This window comes from Diceros bicornis, chromosome 4, assembly GCF_020826845.1.
Source record: "Diceros bicornis minor isolate mBicDic1 chromosome 4, mDicBic1.mat.cur, whole genome shotgun sequence".
NCBI classification, from domain to species: Eukaryota; Metazoa; Chordata; class Mammalia; order Perissodactyla; family Rhinocerotidae; genus Diceros; species Diceros bicornis.
Window position 1 is genome coordinate 32,955,408 of NC_080743.1, and position 23,694 is coordinate 32,979,101.

General features: G+C 35.1%; 1 protein-coding gene across 2 annotated transcripts in view; it reads right to left on the minus strand.

Moving 5' to 3' along the window:
* Positions 1-23,694, minus strand: part of DPYD (dihydropyrimidine dehydrogenase) — a 776,746-nt gene that overhangs the window by 424,747 nt on the left and 328,305 nt on the right. For both annotated transcript variants that reach the window (XM_058538603.1, XM_058538604.1), the window contains exons 10-11: positions 21,653-21,822; positions 8,075-8,285 (exon numbers count right to left, since the gene is read on the minus strand). In XM_058538603.1, coding sequence (XP_058394586.1) covers positions 8,075-8,285; positions 21,653-21,822 — 381 coding nt within the window. The remainder of the gene's footprint in view (positions 1-8,074; positions 8,286-21,652; positions 21,823-23,694) is intronic.

The window sequence follows — 23,694 nt, forward strand, 5'->3', positions numbered from 1 at the left end:
CTGGTTATAAAAAACGCACACAACAGCAAAAATTTGACCATCATGACAGTTTCTCCACTTGGTACTCCCTTCCTGCCCCTCCCCTTTACTCTTGGTAAGACAGAAAAGGAATTACATAAGCTGAAGGCCACAAAGAGCGGACAATTGTTCAAAGAAAATTTTGTTGAATCTCTAAGTGCCACTATTAGTTTCTGGAGGAGATGTTTTATTGTTTGAAAAATGGAACACACTGGTTAAAAAAAAGGGGTGGGTTATTAAAATGTCTTAGTGTTCCCAATTCCATTAGTGAGTTACCATATAAGTAACATTTCAATAAGGAATAAAACAAATCAAACATACAGATGCCATGTCTTTAAAGCACAGATTACTATTATTATTGGGCACCTGACTCGTCTAGTGCTCACCATAAAACATTTTTCCTAGGTTTTTCCCAACACCTAAATAATTAAAGAAAAAATAGACACATTGGAAAAATTCCTAAATGTCTGCATTGTCAGGGTCTCATGCACGCCATTTCTTGCCTAACTGGCAATTTCTAGTTCTGACTTAGGCCAGAACAAGGCAAATTAACCCATGGTCTGCACCTTTTCTCAGTATGGGGGCAAGTGAATCAAAGCTACACTCGAAGCTGGTATTGACAGAATCTTTGATTTACCCCATGAGGCTTTTAAAAACTTTTCTGAGGGCCTTCTAATAAGGAGAACTGGTGAGCGATTTTAAAACCCTTTTCCCCCAAAACACTTTCTTATGGAACTAATTGCAATTAATGCTGTCAAGGGAGTTGGTTTCCAAGGGTTGCATTAAAGATTCAGAAAGAACTGGGCTTTGTGTTTCCTTGTTATCTCTAGTGAGATGAGCAGAAAGAAAATGGAGGCACTGAGTGAATATATAAACTCCTTTCCCAGAAGAAGGGGCAGGCATTCCCTGCTGTACCCAGAGGGTTTAGTCACCTTGTCGTTTGCTCTTCTGAGCAGTGCCGTGGAGCATTACGCTGAGTGCGTTTTACTGCCACCATTCACCCTATCTCTTCCTTCCAAAAACAGGTTCTCACAAATATATAAAACGAAACTGAAACAGACTCATAGATACAGGAAACAAACCAGTGGATACCAGAGCAGGGGAGGGGATTAAAAGGCACAAACTTCCAGCTATAAAATAAATAAGTCTTGGAGATGTAATCTACAGCACAGGGAATATAGTCAATAATATAGTAATAACTTTGTATGGTGACAGATTGGTAACTAGACTTACAATGGCGATCATTTTGCAATGTATACAAATATCGAATCACTATGCTGTATGCCTGAAACTACAGTAATAGGGTACTGTATGTTAATTATACTTCAATTTAAAAAAAGTAGGTTTTTAATATTCGTTATATCATCCCATAATTTTCAAGCACTTAAAACTCTAAACTTAGTATCCTCAAAAGTGCTTCTCTCTTTCCTTCTTAAAATAACAAGCAATCATCTTAGATAAACATACAAAAAATTGGCCCAATTTCACCATTTTTAAGAAGAAAGAACAAAGTTATTTAAAAATCCTTGGCTCTTTCAATACCTGATTGATGGAAACTCAAAATGGATATTTCTGGGGCCCGCCCAGTGGTGCAGGGGTTAAGTGTGCATGCTCCGCCGCAGCGGCCCAGGGTTCTCCGGTTCAGATTCTGGGCGCACACCGACGCACCACTTGTGAGGCCATGCTGTGGTGGCGTCCCATATAAAGTAGAGGAAGATGGGCACAGATGTTAGCCCAGGGCCAATCTTCCTCAGCAAAAAAAAAAAAAAAAGGATTGGCATCAGATGTTAGCTCAGGGCTGATCATCCTCACCAAAAAAAAAAAAAAAAGGAGATTTCTAACTACTAAAAATTAGTTGAAAGAAAATTCCTTTTGATTTTTAATGGTATGAAAAACATCAGAATTGCTAATAATACATTAAAAAATATATGAGACAGTTACAAACTGTGCAATCTTTTTTTCTGCAAATAAAAATAATCAAATATACGAAACATTTTCTCATTTAAAAAAATCATAAATGTAAGAGAATATCCTTCATTTATTTACAAAGACATGTTGACAGAGCCTTCAAGGCCCCTGATGAAGTCCTGAGTTTCAAGTACTTTTATTCCTAGACAACATTCATACCATCATAAGGGTATAATGTAACTCAATCTACTTACTATTAAAATATGGTTTTGTTATACAAGGATAATAACATCTAAACTTAAGAGATGCCTACTATGTGCTAGGCATATATCTAAGTGCTTTACATATGTAATTTATTTAATTTATTCTTAAAACAACTCTAGAAGGTATATACTGTAAGCATCCCCCTTAAAAGATCAGGACCATGAAGTATAAAGAGACTAAGGGAGTCAGCTTTCTAGCTGGGCAGCCTGGCTCCAGAGCCCTTGTTCTGAGCTGCTACACCAGACAGACTCTAATTAGTGTAATATTTATTGAATTACAAAGAACACAACAATTTATCCCTTGCAACAGGAAAAAAAATCAATAACAATAGAAAAATAGAAGTATTTTTCTAACTTTTATATTTTCTAAGAAAAATAAATCAAACTGACCCTATAGTAGGAAAACAATAACGACTAGGAGTAACGAAAAATTAATATCTTAAGATGAATCACGTAAAATGCACAAATATATATTGTGCATCTATTATGGGCACATTAATATGTCAGCTGCTATTGGGACTACAGTTTACTATAAAGGTAGAATTTCTGCCCTCTTGAGGTTTATAATCTAATTGGAAGATAAATTATAATAGGTTCTGGAAGATCTAAGCACATAGCTTTTTTCGAAGTGAACACTTCAAAAGAATGAGAGGATGGTTGTAGTGCAGTGAAGGGAAGAGGCACAGAGGTCATGGCATGGGCTGAAAGCATATTCAAAGATACACAAAACTACGTCATCTAGATCTCCTGGGAATGTGAGGACAAGGCCAACTGTTATTACTTCAGTTGGAAAAATGAAGCTGTGGAGTGGGTGCAAATGGTCATGAATTATCCTCATCAATTCCAAACTAACAGAAAAGATATGCACACTTTCACAACTGGCAGTTTGGTTCCAAGCAGAAAGAGAGGGGAAGACAAACTATAAAATAAGCAAGAAGTCTCTTAAACTTGACATTGTCCAAATAAACAAAAGAGAGAAATTCAATTCAATTAACATTGACGGTGTTGTTTAGCAGGAGAGGAGATTTCCCATATTATGAAACATATATTTTTAAAATAAATAAATGTTTTAAAATTTCCAGTGAAGGGCAATACTTGTGGAGTAGAAATGCCAGTTCGAGGTAGTTTATATTTAATTTACTGACAGCCTTTAAAACCAGTCTGGAACAATAAAATCCCAACTTAATGTGATTTGCAATCTTACATACTTAGAGAGAATGGATGAGAATTTTTAAAAGGTGAAACGACTTTGAGTTTTTCATAGGAAAGATATTAAATAAGGCTAAGACTTTATTATCTCAATCAAATTAGAAATTAGACATCACAAAGCCTTTAGAATTTGGGATAGCAGTTAATGAAGGATTCAATTAAATTGTGCTCATAATAAGCACACACATATTCCATGCACAGGGATGTGGAATATGTAGCCTTTTGTTCTTATTTCCCACTCACTGCTACAATCCAAAAAAAGATACAGAAATAAAATAGAATTAGACAAAATAATAATGATTACCTATAATTGTTATTAGCCTTAGCAGCAATGAAATAATTAGCAACTACAATCCAAGCTTATCATCTAAATTTGTTTTATAGATTTGATATATTTTATTTTCTATAAGCTGCTGAGACACCATTTTCACAACAGGAAATATTTATCACAGATATATTAGATGCATAATACTATTATACTCTCCTTTGTGAGACATAAATTAAGGGACTTGCAAAGTCATGAAACACAGCAGACAAAAAACTGAGATTAAAAATTTAATTTCCTTCAAATTTCCTAATTTAGGTTATCTTTACAAATATTATTGTTGATATAATTGAGATACTAAAAGTATTTTCATTTAAAATATTATTATAATCAGAGAATGTTGGAGTATAAATTACCACTGTACTTTACATGTACTGTGTCAAGTTTATTTCATTCCTTGAATTCTTCAGCATATCTTTATGTAATGCATTCACCAAGGACTTCCTGAGTTAGCACTACGGAATCCAATCTGTGCTAGACACTAGGAGGAAGAATTCAATAGGGAACAGTGGAAAATAAAGCTGGATACATAGTAAATGTAAACTCATTTGCTGAAGTTCTCAAGTGTTAAGGAGGAGAAGCTTTATCCTAGAATATAAGGTAACTGGTGAATTTAATGAAAATAAAATTGGAATTAGAAATTTGAATCTGGGATAACATTTTGAACTTTAGTGATGGGGAGAACTACGGTACCATTACAATCACAGCGAAGTTGAGAAGAGCCCTGCTTTAGGGAAATCCGATGAGGTGGTTCTTCCTTACTTCGTGAGTATCTCCCTGAATGTATTCTTCACTAGGTAAAACAATGATTTGTTTATAAGTTGGCCTCCAACCACAGTCTGTGAAGTTTTAAGTACAAGAAATGTCTCATCATCTTTGCACTTTCCAGAATACAACTTGGCTCCTGGCATACACTAGATAACTCAGTAAATGTTTGTCACGTGTATGAGCATAAATACAGGATGAAATGTCTTCCGAGACATGGAGAGTGGAGAAAGATTTCAGAGTCATTTTACACAGAGCTGTAATAGTGCTTAACTGTGAGTCTAGCCACTATGTGGCACACGGAAGAAGTTGATTAAATATTTCTTACAGGAATTAATGTATGTATGAATAAATGAATGAATGAATGAGACAATCAGTTCACTACAGGAATAAATATATTAAGAAAAAATGGGGAAAGTGCGAACTTTGGTAAGTACTAAAAAGTAATGAGCTAGAGGAAGAAAAGCAGTCAGTGATAGGCTTCATGATAGGCTTGGATATGCAATAGTTAAAAGAAAAAGCAAGAAAATGAAGTGTCATAAACAATAATAACATGTTGCAGCTTCATTTCCAAAGCACTTTCACATTATTTCATTTAATTCTGACAACAGTCCTGAGAGACAGGGATAGACGGTATTATTATCCTTGTTTTTTTTACAGAGGAAGCAGCTGAGGCTCAGAAAGGTTAAGTGACTTGGAGGAGAGCATTTCAAACAGAAATATTTAACATTGTCAAATGCAGAAAATAGAATAGGGACTGAAAAGATGTCACTGAGCTTGGCACAGGCAGCTCGTTGGAGCCTGTGCAAAGTGAGGTTGGGAAGAAGGGGAAAAAGAGGTGGAAAAGGAGGCTGACATTTTAAGACAGAGGTTTAATATATTATAGATAAATGTATTAAATCATATAGGCTCACATATGTGATGATCACAAAGGTATCACCCATAAATCGCATTGCAAAAGTATCAGGATGGGATAAGACTTAGGGTAGATGAGGGAGAACAGGCACATCTTCTCTTCTTACCCAAGTGGACAACTTGCTTCCTGGAAACTGATTTTTGCCATTCCTTAAATACGTGTGTGCACATGAAAGTTTTCTGATTTGGAATTATTACTTTAAGATTTTAAATACCGTTTGGGTAAGACCTTCTTGGTCAACTTCTAACAAATACTGATTCCCTCTAACTCTTTCTTCAACGTTTTCCATTCAAAGACTAGAACTTGAAAACACCAATGCATAAAGATACATGCACCCCTGTGTTCATTGCAGCGTTATTCACAATAGCCAAGACTTGGAAGCAACCTAAGTGCCCATCAAGGGACGAATGGATAAAGAAGATGTGGTATATATACACAATGGAGTACTACTCAGCCATAAGAAACGATGAAATCCAGCCATTTGTGACAACATGGATGGACATTGAGGGTATTATGCAAAGTGAAATAAGTCAGAGGGAGAAGGTCAAATACCATATGATTTCCTTCATTAAGTAGTAGATAATAACAACAATAAACAAACACATAGAGACAGAGATTGGATTGGTGGTTACCAGAGGGGAAGGGGGGAGGGAGGAGGGCAAAAGGGATAATTCAGCACATGTGTGTGGCAATGGGTTGTAATTAGTATTTGGGTGGTGAACATGATGTAATCTATGCAGAAATAGAAGTATAATGATGTACACCTGAAATTTATACAATGTTATGAACCAGTGTTACTGCAATAAACAAAAAACCAAAAAAAAAAAATTTAGATGGTGGTAGAGGCATGAATGCTGTTTAACACTCCTGCTCTTCGAAGCTCCCCTCTCACTTGGAAAGTAGCTTCTTATTAATGTAAACATTAAAGGGCCCTGGTAAAGCAGGTAATTCTACCTAAAGATAAATTTTTCCAGGCAGTTTGTTATTTCAAGTCAGGAGGAGAGGGAAAAAAAAGTGAAGTACCATTTGTCCTTCACTTCTCTAAATGTATATGGGGCGGTGCATGGGAAGCACTGGACGAAACATACACAAGTTAATTCTGGAATAAAATACATAAATTCTGGAATGACTTTCTCAAGTAAACATGAATAAATCAAATTTTCTTCTACTTTATTTTTTAAGTACTAAGTTAAATATTTTACTCCGCACACACAGACACTAGCATAAGCTTAGCAAAATCACATCTGAGATTGCAAAAGCTGTTTTCTATGATCTTCTGAGTCACATCTACTTAGGTTTGTTTAGGAAAAGATACATTTTTCTTAATATTAGAGTTGTCAGTTGTGGAACATAACTTTAGATGGTAAGCTAAATTATTTTTTGATTGGCGAATCATCAACAGAATTGCTAGCTAAATGTGATTCAGCTTTTTACTCAGTTTTTGATAATGTACAGAGTAATAAGAACAGTGTGATTTTTTTAGATAATAGAATGCAATTTACACATTGTTTTTTTTTTTCTTCCTGAATCCAGTTAATGAATAAGCAAACCACACTGTGACTATGTCTAAACATCACACAAACATCTAGATGAAAAGTGACAAATTCAGGCTATCAACGAGCTATTTGAAAACATTTATCTTGATGACATTAAACATCTGGATGTTTCCAAATACCAAGATGTTTGATGTCCTGCAGATAAAATATCCTGATGACTGGTTGAATTTTTTACTTATCTGTTGCATAAAAATGTACATTTGCATTCATATGTCTCTTTCTGTTTCAGACACAAAATGTAATTTTAGCATGGATGTAGTAGGAAGTCATAGACAGGAATCATCAGGCTCAGATATTTTTTGTTGTTGTTATTGCTGTTCTTAATGAATCTCTGACCTAGAGAAACGTCTTTCTTTTATTTTACTTTCAGTAAATAAAGGAGTTAATCGTCATTTCAACAACGTATATTAAAAAGGTAAAGGATTTGCAAAATGAAGTTACCTAGATACCTTAGCTTTCATCCACAACGACCCACAAAAACAGTGTTAGTGGGGAAAATATAACACAAAATAGTCTTAATCGATTGACCTACTATTCAGTTGGAATGTTATATAAAACATTTTCTTTTCTCATTATCTTCTTTTTAGAGTATTTTGTTATTCCATAGCATGTTCATTTATGCCATCCAGATGAAATGACAAGAGTTCAAACTTCCCAATTTGATAATTTTGATGTTTCTAGTGATGGTTTGGCATGAGGATGGTACTAAACATGAATTCTTCTTTGCCTATCCAGTAGATCCTAATTTGCCTGAATCATTAAAGACTGGCTGTTACAACTTCTCTGTCACATTTTCTTACTCTAGGTCTAATTGAAGAAAAAGTCATTCTTACAGAGGAAACAAGGCACACATTATTACAAAATGGAAAATGTATTTTGATTATCAGCTTAAAAGAAAGATTAATATTCTTTTCAATTCCCACCACTTTAAAAATAATTTTATATATGCATTAAATACCATTCCTAAGCCTTTGAAATCAAGATAGCTTGCATTTCATACTAGAAGAAGGAAATGAATGTTAAAGTGAAAAATAATTCCCTGAAAGCTGTTAACTTTTATGGCACTAAAATAACAGACAATTACATAACACACTTCAGCTCCCGAAGGTTCTACCTTTAGGATCACTCAGAACTGAACCAAAGGCACTGATGACCACATCGGCTTTCAGCTGGACTATCTGATCTTCATCTTCACTCCAGTTTCCAGCTTCATCTTGCTCTGTCCGAACAAATTTCATAGCAACAATTCTCCCACCTCTTACTACAACCTTCCGTGGGGACAGGAAAGGCAAAAATTCACACTTTTCTTCCTTAGCAAGCTCCATCTAAAACAAAACAGAACAGAGAAAAAACTTGAAAATGTTTCTTCTCCATTTACTATTTGATTTTTAATTCAATTACACATGCTAAAGCTTATGATGTTTAAATCAAGATGAAGATTTTTCTTTCACCAAAGCTGAAATTCAGTTATCAGCTATTTACATTTTGTAAATCTCTCACTCAGGGGAGTCTTGAATTGGAGTTGTCATGTGGAAATTTATAGATCATGGCATGACAAGATATTTCTCAAGTTTTAGCTAATGCATGCCCTACGGTTGGTGGTGTGTGAGATTTCTGACGACAGTAGCCTGGACTCCTTATGTTTTCATTTCTGTAGGTTAAGTTCTCTTTTCAATCATGCCACATATGAAAATAAATACTTCAGATTATTACCAGGCTGCATATAGCTAAGCTGGAAAAAAGTCAATAAAGTAGGTGAGCCAATATGTGCAAGCACATGGTTAGAAAGGCAGGTAGGAGAAAAGACTAGAGAAACTCTATGGAACTAAGAAATAAATTTAACATTTATTCTTCATTTTGTAAAAATACAAATGAAAATTTTAAGAAAAAGAAACAAGCATGCTCCTGTTAAAAAATTCCCAGTTCTTCCATATCTCTTACATAATCCATTCTGCCATAAAATGGGACACCCTAGTTTTTGTTTTCATGCCCATAGTGGAATGCCTATCCAGACAGAATGTTAGTACTTATTTGCTTATTTTTCCACTTACTGTCTTTGGGGGAATCCAGGCCTTCGTCAATGTAAACCTAACTAGTATGTTGACTAGTCTTTTTTTAAAAATGTAAAAACGTCCTATTGAAGAGGTTGAAGGGGTGCTGAGCCTCATTCTTTCCCTCCTCGGGGGAATAGAGGGGGATTCTTAGTAGGACCTCTGACAAGAGAGGTTGAGAAGGTTGTGTGTGTAAGGCTTCAAACTAGGAATTATCTGCGCTACGTCAAGACGGAAAAACTGAGAGATAAACTAACTTGCTCAATCAATGTCATGATGAAGCCATGGACCTATCTCTCAGCACTCTATCCGTAACTAGTGGTTCTAAACTTGGGTGTGTACAGGAATCACCTGGAGGCCTTGTTAAAACAGACTGCAAGGGGCCACTCCCAGTTTCTAATTCTGTCAGATTGGGTGGGGGCTGAGGAGTTGCACTTCTAACAAATTCCTAGGTGATGCTATGCTGCTGGTCCAGAAGTGACATTTTGTGAACCACTGTCTTATTAGACCATAGCTGACTGGCTCTGAACTTAGTGGATCTGTACCATACATTCTCAATGAGAGTAATACCACCCACAAAGGAGCAAAAATTGACTCTCGGGGAAGGAAAAATTCTTAGATATCAAAATACTTTATGACACTCCTCCCCAAAAGAGCCACAGTATATAAACAGATATCCAGTATATCTGTACTATTAAGATTACAGTGGGAGGGTAGTGACTAAGAGAAAAAAGTCTAAAAAGACTCCCTTGTTACTGCTGTTCACTTGATTCTGACTCCTAGGGCCCCTGTGCACAGCAGAGCCGAGCCCTGCCCGGTCTTTTTGCACCATCCTCTCACCTTCTGGCGCTATATCAGACAAAGCTCCACTGCTATTTACAGTGTTTTCACGGCCAATTTTTTCAGAAGTGGGTGGCCAGTTCCTTCTTCCTTGTCTGTCTTAGTCTGGAAGTTCCCCTGAAACATGTCCACCATGGGTGACCCTGCTGGTATTTGAAATACTGGTGGTATAGCTTTCAGCATCACAGCAAAACCCAGCCGCCACAGTATGACAACCAACAGACAGATGGTGTTGTTCCCTAACTGGGAAATGGATCTGGGCTGGAGCAGTGACAGCACCAAACCTTAACCGCTACACCACGAAGGCTGCAGCAAAAAGACTCCCCAGAGAGATGAAAATGAAAAAAAAATATTGAGAAACACTGGTCATTACTATACATTGGCACGAAGCTATTCAGTCTATATTTTACTTAGGATATTTTTTGAATATTGGCCTTAAAGGCTTAAAAATTGGACCACATAAACTATTATTACACAGTATTTCCCTTTTCATTATAAAATTTAGAGATTAGCGATATCAAAAATATATATGTGGGATATTGTGGGTGGTAAAATACAAAACAGTGGATCTAAAACTGCTTACTGTTTAGACAGGGAAATTAGAGGTAAGTGGAATTGAATCAGGTTTGAAATCTACTTCTACTGCTTATTTGGGGTAGTCACTAATCTCTTTGGTCTTCAGGTTCCTTATACGTAAAATGGGGATAACAATATCTAATTAATTGGTATGGAGTATTATTTAAGGCAATTCAGGAAATGTAAAGTACCTAAAAGGTAATTTAACATATAGAAGGTGCAAACAAATGTTATTTATATGTAGTTGCAATTCTCTGAATTCACTTTTTCCCTCAACCATTCTCCAAACCATTCAATACTACTTAGCAATGGGATTACGATTCCAAGAGAAAGGTGGCCCAAATGCAAAGGTAAAGAAAGGAAAGGCCAAAGATGAACCTTAGATGCCTCCTTAATTTTCTACAAAATAAAAATGTATGATTTCTGGAAGGCAAACTATTCCTTGAATAATTCAGATTACAAAATAAATACGGCTCCAGTATGTAAGATATGTTTTCTGTATCACTTTGTTACATTTGTGTAACGTAGTACCTTATAATTCATCAATATAAACCAATTTATTGTGTTTCAAAAATGTCAAGTGATGCTAAATTTTAATGATAATGCCAAACTTGATTGAATGACAATGCCAAATGTTTATGGTTTGAATAAATCAATACACGATGCATATTTATAACACTACGCTTTTCTGTGGAGGGCAGAAATAAAATCCTGAACTATGCTGCACATATTAGGAGCATGTCTCAGACTGATTTAGAGTCTGTCTTGTCCCATTCTACTTTTCCTGTCTATTAATACTCAGATAGTATCTATTATTATATGTAGATAATCTCATATACTTTTTGGCAAATTTGGCATTGAATTTAGAAAGAAAAATTGGACACTACAAACAAACAAAAATTTTTAAGAATTTAAAATAAAGATTACCAATGATTTAATGTCTGAACATGCTTTAGTAATATTCTTACATAGTTTCGACTTTTGAGGGACAAAAAACTGTGTATAATTATGAACATGAAGAAACTGTATTTTAATATATCCTCAGCTCACATCATAATTCTCCATATGCACCAGGATTGATTACTTGTATTCAAATATTTTGTATTCATATAAACTATCTGACAGTGCACAGAAGTCGGGGGTATAAACATTGGCCCCCAGAGAGATTACTCTGAAATTCTGCTTTTGAAACTTGAAATGTTCTTTACTCTCTAAAACACGTAAGATTAGACTGTTGGGCAGCAGACACAAATCACACCACTTCTTGCTATTTTGCTATTAAGTATCTACATTTTCCATTTTACATGAGAGGGCAAAACTTTTAAAGGAAAGATAGAAAGGTATCACTTGAACATATGTATTTTTGTGGAAAGAATTGATATATTGGGAACAGAAAAACTGAGATGATAAGATCTATCTTAGTCAACAAGGAACCAATAGGAAAATGAGAATTCAAGGATATCTCAAGGTATAAAGGTAGAAAATTAAAATAGAATTGAAATAAATTTATTTGTTAGACAGTAAACTCCTTCACAAAACTCTTTTAAGTACAGAAATAATATCTTATTTAACTTTCTATCCCCAATGTCTAGGAATGATATTCAAATATTTAACAATTGATGAGTTCAAGCAAATGAACATTCAGACAGATGCCTGGCAAATCAGAATATACTCCAGTCAATATACCACATGGAGGGAAATTAAGTGAATTTCAGCACTACTAGTGTCTATCAAAATGACTAGCACACAGTAGATATTGAGTAACATTTTGTTTACCAAAATGAATGACTAATATGAAAACCAAGAGGACATTCAAGTTAATGAAAGGACAACCAACTAGTAGTATGTGGAATCAAATGGCTACTAAATGCCCATCTCAAAGCAAGTAACAATGGGCATGCAGAAGACATGCTACCTGACCAGATCATCCAATGTTGTAAGCCTGAAACCAAAAAGCAAATGGTGTTCCTCTTCCAGTTGTCAGTTACACTGCCATGAGAAAATGATGGACCAGTAGTCTAACCTCATGCAGTCGGTCTTAATATTTTATTGCTCAAATTAATCAGCCTTCTGTGCTAAGTAGTTCACAGGTGTCAGTGTTAGTGCTTTTTAATATCCATTGTTTGTTAGTGATCATTAATAACCAGCAACTCAGTGAGTTTGGTATATGAACACTTCTGTTCACAACACATATTTATTTATTTGTTTGATGGTGCCTGTTCTCATGAGGGACAACTGGTACATCAGGAAAACATACAAATTTCTCCTGTCCTTATCTTCACCAATAATTACTCAAGGGAATAAAGGATAAAGCATCTCAACCGCTCCATTTTTGAGGTTCAATAAATCAAATTGTTACTTTCTTTTCACATAGTATGAGGAAAGTGAAAAAAACATTCTTCTTAGCTTTGATTTTTACTTCCATATTCAGGGAAGATATGTGGTTGATGCTGAGTGAAATAAAAATAGAGTGCTATAGCATGCAATAATGATCATCATTTTAATGATTAACTTTATGTAATGTGATGATTTGGTCTGATTAATATTACAGGCATCATACTGTGGAAATTATGAAACAACTTAATTTACTATAATTAAAAGCATGATGCCAACTCATTTTTAGATTGCATATAGGCAAAGTAAGCATAGGTTATAAACTATAATGAGCAGAACTCAGAACTAGCATACATTAAATTCTAATATGCCAAAGTTTGAGAAACAATATTCTTTGTAAAGATTATCTTTGAATAGCTGGACATTTAACAAGTTATCAATTCTGTATGAACATGAGGATCTCGAAAATGCTATTTCAAACCAAAATCGTTTGGTAGTCTGCTTTGGCTAGTGATAATCCTGGTAAATATTATCTTCTATTTCATCAGTGCTAAATTATTGGATGTACCACAAACATTCATAACTACAAGAGTTCCATTAACTCAAAAATTTACCGAACATTTATTAAGTATCTATTATGTATAAAAAATGGTGCTGGGTCCTACAGTTAATAAAATAATCCCTACTCTCAAAAATCGCACAGAGGCAGACAAGACAGCAATTATGTTCAGTGTGATAATATATAAACATAGTATGCTCTAATGGCACATAAAAGGGCATTTTACACAGCAGTAGCACAGGTCAAGAAATGGCAGCCTGGAAAAGGTATTATAAAAACAAATCTTGAAGGATGAGAAGGAATTAGTTACTGAGAAGTTCCAGTATGAAATAGATTATCTCCTTTTGGTGAGGGAAGGTGAAGGAACCTAAAGGAGTTCATCTCAAGAAAGAAAGAAGGAAAGTGACCTGGTTAAATCCCCTTATAAACATGGTACTGGGAAACAAACTATCAATCAGCATTTGCAAGTGGGAGAGCCCTTATCTGTTGAATGCTCTTGGCAAGATATACCTGTTAATCTAGGATTGCTATGGTAAACCAACCTGGAAACTATGGATTTATGGGGCATGGCACTCTGTAAAGAGTCATATAAATTATGTAACTATCTGAGTATAAACTGGAGATGTTTCACAGTTAAAACAGCTTCCCTTTGGGTAACTGATGGAGCTACTTATGCTACTTAGAGACCTCACATTAATCTTATTTAAAGCACATCCTGATGCAGCAAGATGTGACCTGGAGAACAGTGTTGGTCCTGTACCTCTCCATGTTTACCCAACACTTCATGTTTACTTGTATACTTGAAACTGTTAATAAAGCTTAATGCAGACTATATCTCTAATTCATGTGAGTCTGATTTCACAATCCAATATTCTGGTTATTTCGGTTACCAAGGAGATGAAAGAGGCAGTAAATCCTGTCCATCCACACTTGATCTCATCTTCCTCAATTTACTAAACAGTTCTTAATATATTTTGTAATTTTTGATTTATATAGACTCACAGTCAGCGGCAGAAGGCAGAACAATGTTGATAAGCTTACTACTCCCTGGAATATACAAGCTAATTCTGCAATTATTCTTTTCTTGGGCAAAAAAGTTTGTTAAAACCACCTGTTGAGGTTCTTTGTTTTAGTATCTGATATGGTGTTACAGACAGGCTTCTTTTAGCTTGAAGCTTTTAAAATGGAAAACATTTCTCCATGTGAGAGTTGTACTATATATTAGATAAATATATTTTCCCTTTAACTATTTTATTGTGTCATTATCGAGCTGCAAAACCACAAATGCAGTGTATGGGATAATTTAGAGGCATAAAATGCCTTTGCACAGGTATCATAAAATACATCTTTTCTAAGAAGAAGAGAGTATTTTTAAACACTACTCATTTATTGATTGATGACATTTTCTTAAATCCGACTAGCTCTTATAACTCCTCATCTTAGATTTTGCTACAGTCAAGCATTCCTGGCTACTGTTGGAGTACCTCACAAAATTATCTTCTGCATAACTTTAGAGCCTTTGCAGTACCTTCTTCAATTTTGAAATGTCTCTTTACATACATTCTGTACAAATCAGGATCTTCTGTCTTCTTCTGCAATCTGCTAATCTTCTCTGATTCTACAACTTTTTATTAATTTTTACTTTTTATTATATTGCTTGGTTATATTTCCTCTTTTTTAAAAATTCTCATCTATCTTTTAAGAGACTGAAGACTAGAAACAACTTTTTTCAATCTACTTTTAATGTTAGGTTGATATAGTGTTGTGATAAAATGGTACTTTTTAAAATTTAAATTAAAAATAAAATAATTACTTATTTAAAAGCTATCAGAAGTAATTTTGAGGTGTGTGTATATATGTATAAATTACATATTTTGAATATTTCATATTCATTTAAAGTCTTCCAACAAGGTTTTTAATGCCCCTAAAATATTGACTTATTCAACATGCCTCACTGATCTGCTGCCTGGGGTCAAGCACTGTTCTGTAGTTTTTCAGTTTGGTATTTTTCAGATACCAAGTTGAATGAGCCAATCCACTTGAAGGAGCTTGCATTTTAATTTGTAGGATGAGTATAAAGTAATGACTATCCTATTTAATAAGTGCTATAATATAGGAAGGATAAAGAGTTCTAAAATCTCACAGGAGGGAGAGGTTAATTGGGAGAACTAAGGAAGCCTTCAAAGAGTAAATGACATTTTGAGCAGACCTTGAAGGATGAAAAAAATCACTTTTAAAAAGAATGACAGTTTTCTCTTTTTACATTAATTCATGTGTGTTTTTCATTTATTTTTATCTTTTGAATTGTATGCATGACCAACATGTATATTTCATAAATTATGCAAACAAATTGCTTTTTAATATTTTCAAATTATAAGACAAGAAAAGACAACCTTGGAAAGCTGAGGTAAATATTATTAATGAGAGAGGGGCTTCCAACTTTCAAATAAAACTTAACAGAGTAATGATGACCTAAAGTTAATAGAGTAATAATGACATATTCTTATTTAATAAGGCTTGATAGTGACTTGATACCAGTTTAAAATGTTCACTATTAATGAATGTGTGTGTATGTATATATATACACATGTGTGTATATATATATATATATATATATATATGCATATATATATATATGTGTGAAAGATTGGTAAACGTTTTCAAAAGGTACATAGTTTTCAGCTCTACAGATATTCCTAGTCAGCATAATGCACCCTGCCCCTGGAATTTTTTTAAATAATTAAGCTTTTAAAATATATCTTCTTGAATGGAGACAGGGTTTTGTTGGCTCTTGGCCTATTTATAGTCTTTTTTCTCACTCACTATCTGAATTATCAAGCATAGTGTAGAATTCTGACAACTACACCTATCAGCTCCTTGGATATCCACGTCTTGAATGTAGCAGATCTTACCTCACCAACTGACTGGGAGATACATTAGCTGCAACTTGTTTCGAGCGTAATATTTACAGATATGGCCCAAATTTTCAGTATAGAGTTTCTGTTATTCCGTGAGAAGAAAGGATCTTTCTGTCCAGATTCCATATCATTCACATATCTTTATCCGAATGTTCAAAACACAGAATTTGGGGAATAGATGAAACTTTAAGAAGCATAGAGTTACAACACTAATTTTACAGATGGTCATGCTCAGACTAGAACCAAGTACTCCAACTTCTAGTTAATTCCTTTTGACTGTTCCATTCTACCTTCTCACACTTCACTGAAAATTTACTTCTTAAAAATGTAAACACATATAGATCCTTGGACTGTCATTCCCATGTCATCATAAAGTATTAAAGGTATACTTAATATCTTAGTACCAGGGGAGTCCCTAACTACCGTTAATTAACTTTGTGTGCCGGGGGCACTTGTGTATGTTTGTTTGCAGGTATCTTCATATGGCCAATCATGCTAACAGGTCTGTGATTACTTTCCGTGAAGAACATCAACTCAAATGATGTGCAGGTGCCAAATGTTGAAGAGCTGCTGTAAACATCAACCTTACTAAGTAAAATTAAATTTGTCAGCTGATAGAGGTTATTTTCTAAAAATAGTCCCAGGTTCATATTTCTTGTCACTAAATAAAAACTAAAAAGCATCAGTTACTTGTAGGAAAATGTATGTTTACCCAGCAAGATGTAGATGATGAAAGTATCTATGGATGTAGCTTTAAGGTGATCATTTTATATTAAACATGTCTGAGGGGAGGCCTACAGATCATGCCACATGAATGGTCTATTATGAGGTATGCTGTGTGGTACCAAAAGGATTCAACTAAAAGGCTTTCACATAAAGATGTACTATTTCAGAATTGCAATAACAGATAAAGAAAGGTTTGACTAACAGACCAGGCAATCTGGTATTTTTTTAATTATTAAAAATAATAAAGTAGCATTAATTATCAAAATAGTTGACCCTCTAAATAGCTTAAATCTGTAGAAACAGGCTTATCAAAGTTAAATCAGTTACCACTATGGAAAATAGCATAGAGAGCCTGTTTAAAATATAGCAGAATTAAAAATCTACCTTGTTTTGCTGCTATTGGGAAACTGAATATGTGAAGAATTGATTCTTGAAATATTCTTTGTGTGTGGGATTGTGCTATTAAAATACTTTTGTACCACATTCTTTTCAGTAATAATTAATAAGAACTACAAAGTCCTTCCCCAACCTTATGCTTTAAATTTATCAACTCAAGCAGGTCTGCTGAGTCCTGACCTTCATGTCTCCTTTTAGGGATTCCCAACTGCCTAAAGCATTCTTGCAGTTCTATCTGATCTGTCAACAGCTTTTAATACCAGCATTTTGGGGGATTCTGTTATCCTGTGAAATTTAATCTCACCTATTTAAGCTTGCAGAAAGTACTGGAGGGAATTATTAACAGAATTTCCCTCATCTTCTTAGAGGATAGTGCTGAGTGATTGGCTGGTTTCCCTAAGGACCCACGGCTGAGAAGCGCTAGTTTGTCAGTACCATCCTACTTAGCATGCGTGTGAGGCCACAAGGGAGACTGAAAGACATTTGGAATCAGAATTACATCAATATGCTGATGATGCCTCCGTATCTTCGTTTCATCAAACCTATATCCTGTAGCATTAATGCTTTCTTAACTAAGATGGAAAGTGCCCCAAAACAGCACACTGTTTATGGCTCTAATTAGACAGCTGGAAACTACATTGATGATACATTAGAGCAGTGAATCAGCAGCCTCAGCATCACCAGGGAACTTGTTAAAAATGCAAACTCTCAGGCCCACCGCAGACCTACTAAATCAGAAACTCCGGGACTAGGGCCCAGTAAGCTGTGTTCAAGAAGCCCTCCAGGTGATTCTGATGCACACTAAAGTTTGAGAACCTCTGCATTAGAGACATGGGATGTGGTTGTCACTGCAGAATCTACTGGGTGGTGCCTCCTAGCTTTGTAGATTAGAACATTTCTGGATCCAATCTATGGTTCTTCGTTACTAACTATGTAATTTCATGTTAAATGTAACTAGCCTTTGTAATAATCCATATTTGTCACTAAAGGATGAGAGAACTTTGTATTGTTCTCTATTTCCCTCCCTCAAAAAACCTCTGAGAATTAGACTGCGGCTTTGGATATATACATGCTGGCATGCCCAATGGTGAGGCCTTTTACCAACAGGCAAATCATGTTATCTCCAAATTGCATCCCAGAGCCCAAGCCCATTAGACAATACACATATTTGAGAAAAAATCTAAATGCCCCTGTTTCTCAATCTTCATTGACTTTAAAGAAAGAAACTAAGTGTGGCTGCAGTTTGTATGTACTGGAGTAGAAAGCATAGAGGAACAGGAGAAATACAAAGAAATTAGGTGTGATATTAAAGTCTTCGTATTAGTTAAAAATTTGTCCTAGAACATATTCTCTCAAAACCCATATCTTCAAGTAGATACATAATATTGGACCTCCTCCTGACTTTCCAGTTTCATAAGTGTTAGCACTGCCATGTCTTGGGCCCTCTTTTGATGTACACAAAACCAAGTAATGGTCATGAAGGATTAACACTGGAACCTCTACAAACGCTAGAAGTCCCCAATCCTAAAAAAGTATAAACACTGGCCAGTGACCAGACCCTGAAATCTATGCATACTCTGAAAATGTTCTACGTATTATTCCTTCTCTCATGCTGAGGAATTTGCCTAAAATTAACAAATGAACCTTCAAAGGCCTATTGCTGTAACACTGATCTAACTTGGAAAGTATTTGCCCTCTTAAAGCTAGAAGCACTGGATACTGATTTCCTCCAGGAAACATTCATTCCACAATTATTTGTTGAACGCTTTATATGTGATACCCATTGCACTAGGCAAGAGGAAGAAAAAAGTGACCAAGAGAGATGACCATGGCCCCCGCTCTCATGGAGCTTGAAGTCAAGTAGTTTTAAGACCACACAAAAAAATTTGCTTTCTTGTAAGTTTATAATAAAAAACCATCTAAACATTTGTTCTTCTGGTTTTAATTAAGCTCCAGATCCACTAGGGTTCTACTAAGCTCTACTGCAGGCATGTGACATGTTGTTCAACGGGCCCATTGCTTCCTCTCAATACTTTGGTAAACATGGTTCAGCCCAATGAGCTCTGGCCTTCTGACTGAGCAATACCTAGACTTGGATCCTTTCCATCTCATGATCCAGTCATATTTAATAGTCTATCTACTCTTTCCATTAGCCCCTGATTAGCCTCCCTGCTTCTGACCCAAGCCTCCCTTAGTCAATTCTCAACAGAGCAGTCCTTTTAAAATTTAACTCAGATCTTGGTGCTTCTCGGCTGAAAACAGTACAATAGTTTTCTTCTTCAGTCAGTAAAAACTAAAGGGCTTGTGAACACCAACAAGACCTCACCTGCTCGGCCACATACTGCTTTCTCTTACTCTGTTCCAGCCACACTGACTTTTTCTTCTATTCCCAGAAGTCCAAGAGGCTTCTTCAATCAAGGGAGAATACATTTGCCTTGATCTGGAATGTTTTTCTCCCAGATATCTACATTCTCTCGATATCTTCATCTCAATATCCAAAAGGTATCTCATTAGAGAGGCCTTCCCGGGCCACCCTGTTTAAAATAGCAAATCCTGCCTCCTATTCTACCACACTTTCTCCCCATACACACTCTCCTTATAGACCTATTTTAATTAATTTTTCTCTATAGCACTAACCATCTTTCAATATATTATTTATGTGACAATTTATTTGTTTGGTTATTGAGTGTCTTCTCTCACTAGGTATAAGCTCCATGAGGGCAAAAATTTCTATCTGATTTTTTCACTGCTATATTCAAATTGCCTAGAACAATGTCCGATACACAATGGATGCTCAATAAATGTAGATTGATTAAATGAACAAACAATCTTCTACCTCTACCCTCTTAAGTAATTATCTGGTCTCATTTTGTGTGTATTCTATTTAAGGTAGAAGAAATAGCCACTACTTACTTCTAGTTACCCTTGCCAGTGGAAGATGACTATAATATAAACTATGAAGTAAACTGACATTGCCATTCAGGGTCATCTTCCCTTCCAACTCTCAGGGTACAGCCTTATGTAACTAAAACTTCTCTGACATTGCAATCAGAAGAATAAGACAAAATATTTAGTTCAATACACATTTCTCGAGTACTTATTATTTGCTGAGGTCCTATGCTATGCATGGGGATACAAAGATGAATAAAATTAGCTCCTGTCTTCTTTTATCTTAAGCAAGTCACTTAACTTCAGTATGCCTGTTTTCTTTTTATTTGTAACATGATGAGCTTGCACTAATTGATGCCTAAAACCACACTCTAGAATAAACTCCTATGATTATAAAACCATCTCCACCACGGATTTTGGAAAAAAGTCTGAAAGGGTAGATTGGATGAAGGAAAGCCCAGAGAATAGAGTTGACATTTGAAACCCAGCCATGAATCAGTGGTGACTCTGATATTTTAGTGAGATTAATCTCTAACATGGTTAATCTACACGTGACAAATTACCTATTGACTACAGTTATAATTCTTGCCTAGTACAGAGACTCCAAATATGTTCAGGCATTCTAAAGCAAATCAAATTCAAAATACTGATTTGGATAAAATGAGTAATTTATCTTTCTATAAATACATTTCGTTCTTGTTCTCAGAACTAATATCCTCTATAAGGCATTATCTTTCTCTAATAGAATTAAATTTGAGAAGTTCGTGGTACACGTACCCAGCCGATGCCTCACCCAAGATTAGTCACCTGTAAGATGAAATGATTTTTAAATCTGTCATTTTTAGTAAGTTAACTAGTGATTAATTCTAAATAATGCTTAAACTAGAGCTCTTTTTTAAAAATAAATGGCAATCTTTGTTCTATTGGCTTCATAGCAAAATGAATTCACTGTAAGTATGACCAAGGTATATATCTTTGAATGCAGCTTATAAACTCGGCTTATGGAAAATTCTGAATATCTCTAACTACCACATTCTCCTAATGTCCATACATTTTGTGAAGAGTACCTATTGTTCAGGATATGGAAGACTTAGCACATTCCATTGTTACCAGTCAAATGCAGTACACTTCAAAGATATTAACACTGAGAATAAGAAGCACTTGTGCATTGAAAAAGATAAATTTCTCATTTCATCTAAATCAGTATTATAAAATAATTTTTTTTGCTTTGAATGTCTGAGTTAGAGAAAAAACAGCTATGGGTAGTCCAAAAATTTTTAAATTTGCATTTCATAATTTCAAGAACATTCTAATGATTTAAACCAGGACACTGCATAGTAACAGTTTCATCTCCTAAAATCTGTTGCATTACAGCTCCATATTTTCTGATGGTTCCATTTTACCTCCTCGGGGACAGCTCTTATATTAACAAAGCCTTTTCTGAAGACGATGAACACACGGCGTGCTCCACAACGTAAGGCGGACGTTGCACAGTCGAAAGCAGTGTCTCCAGCCCCGAGTACAATCACAGCTCCCCGTATCGATGGCAATGGAGAGTGACAGGCACACATTCCTGAATGATGAAAGGAAAACCCCATTTTCAAGTAGAGAAACCATTTCTGCATGACAGCTCAAAAGATACTTGTACTCAAAGCAGTGTAAAATTGCATCTTGCAGTTTTCGAGGATGGAGTGTCACTATCAAATTATTCTGCTTCATTGAAAGACAGTTTTATTCCCATTTTAAAAATATGCTTAGATATGTAATTTCATAGTCAGTACCTTTAACTTCTTTTTTGCCTTCTAGAAGGATAACTACAACACATTTTGAAGAGTTTAGGTCATAATAAACCAGAATCAATCAATTAAAACTCTCTTGGTCAATGTGGCGATATGTATTTTTAACTTGGTGCCATTAAATTTCTGTTTGTTAGAAGAAAAAAACTGATCCTTATGATCTGGGGTAATAATTCACAGCATTTCATGAAAATACATTATTCAGATATTATCTTATAAGATTCCTAACATATAGCCCTGCTGTATATTACATTTAGTAAACTATGAAAATTAACATGCTCAATAAGTACTCTTTATGTAACTGAAGAACTTCTGAAAACTACTTTTTTGAAATAGCTAAAATAAAACTTTCTCTCTTTTACCACTTTTCCCTGGTTTTGTTTGTAAATTTGATCAATAAAAGAAATATGACGTTCTAAGTATTCATTTCTCAAGAACATCTATATGAAGATTTGATGTCCAAATGATTCTTGTAAAAAAGTAAAATGCAGGTATTCTCTATGTGGTAAGTGGTAGTGTATTACCACATTAAATAAAACTGTTGATAAGATAAATTACTATAATTATTGAAGTGGCTCCATGGATAGCATAGGCCTATAATCTCAATAAGTGTAATCATTTCGCTTGGAAGAGTTTGTATTTGGGATTATGTAATCAGTCTTCTATAATTCTCAAATACATGCTATATGTACTATGACCTTCCTTAGAAAGGTTACAAGCATCCCATTCTCCTGGAAGGAGAAAGATGGAGATGGTACACATCTTTAGCTGTAAACTTCTGCAGAGTGATCTAACAGAGAAAGGTTCTTATCTTTTTCAATTTTAGGGGAAAACATAAGTTCTTATCTTTTCCACACATAATTAGATGTTGGAATAGTTGAAGTTCAGACTTCATTAAAACATACATGTTTAGGGGCCTGCCCCGTGGCACAGTTGTTAAGTTTGTGCGTTTTGCTTCGGTGGCCCGGGGTACGCCGGTTCGGATCCTGGGCGAGGAACTACTCACCGCTCATCAAGCCATGCTGAGGCAGCATCCCATACAGAAGAGCTACAACTCTACAACTATGATACACAACTATGTACTGGAGCTTTGGGGAGAAAAAAAGAGGAAGATTGGAAACAGATGTTAGTGCAGGGCAAATCTTCCTCAAAAAAAAAAATATTATGTTTAAAGGAGTTAGATTATCTGGTTTTGGAGCATATACTATAACTCCTTTATCACCAAGACAATGACTAGGGCAGCCAAAGCACTGAACAGGTTTAGCCTCAGGTTGTTCTTCCTGGGTGTATGAAGTGACATGACACAGAGACTATGTACTAGGGTCTCTATCAAAGTGTTTTACTTTAGCTTCAGAAAACTGTTGTTCAAAGATACTGAATATTACTGCCTGTGTGGACATAAATCATGTAATATATGTGATAATCTGTCATATTTTAAAATAAAAAATAAAATAGTTCCCAAACTGAAGTTCCTGCCATTTCTTTTAAGAATAGCTTCCAACGTTTGTTAAGAATGCTCTTACTTTAAAGCAATTTTTCATGATGCAGTTTAGACCTGAATATAATACAATTAAAAATCCTTCTGATGATGTTTGATTGGAAGAATGAACAAATAGACGATTCTGGAAAATGCTTACATTATGCTTTTT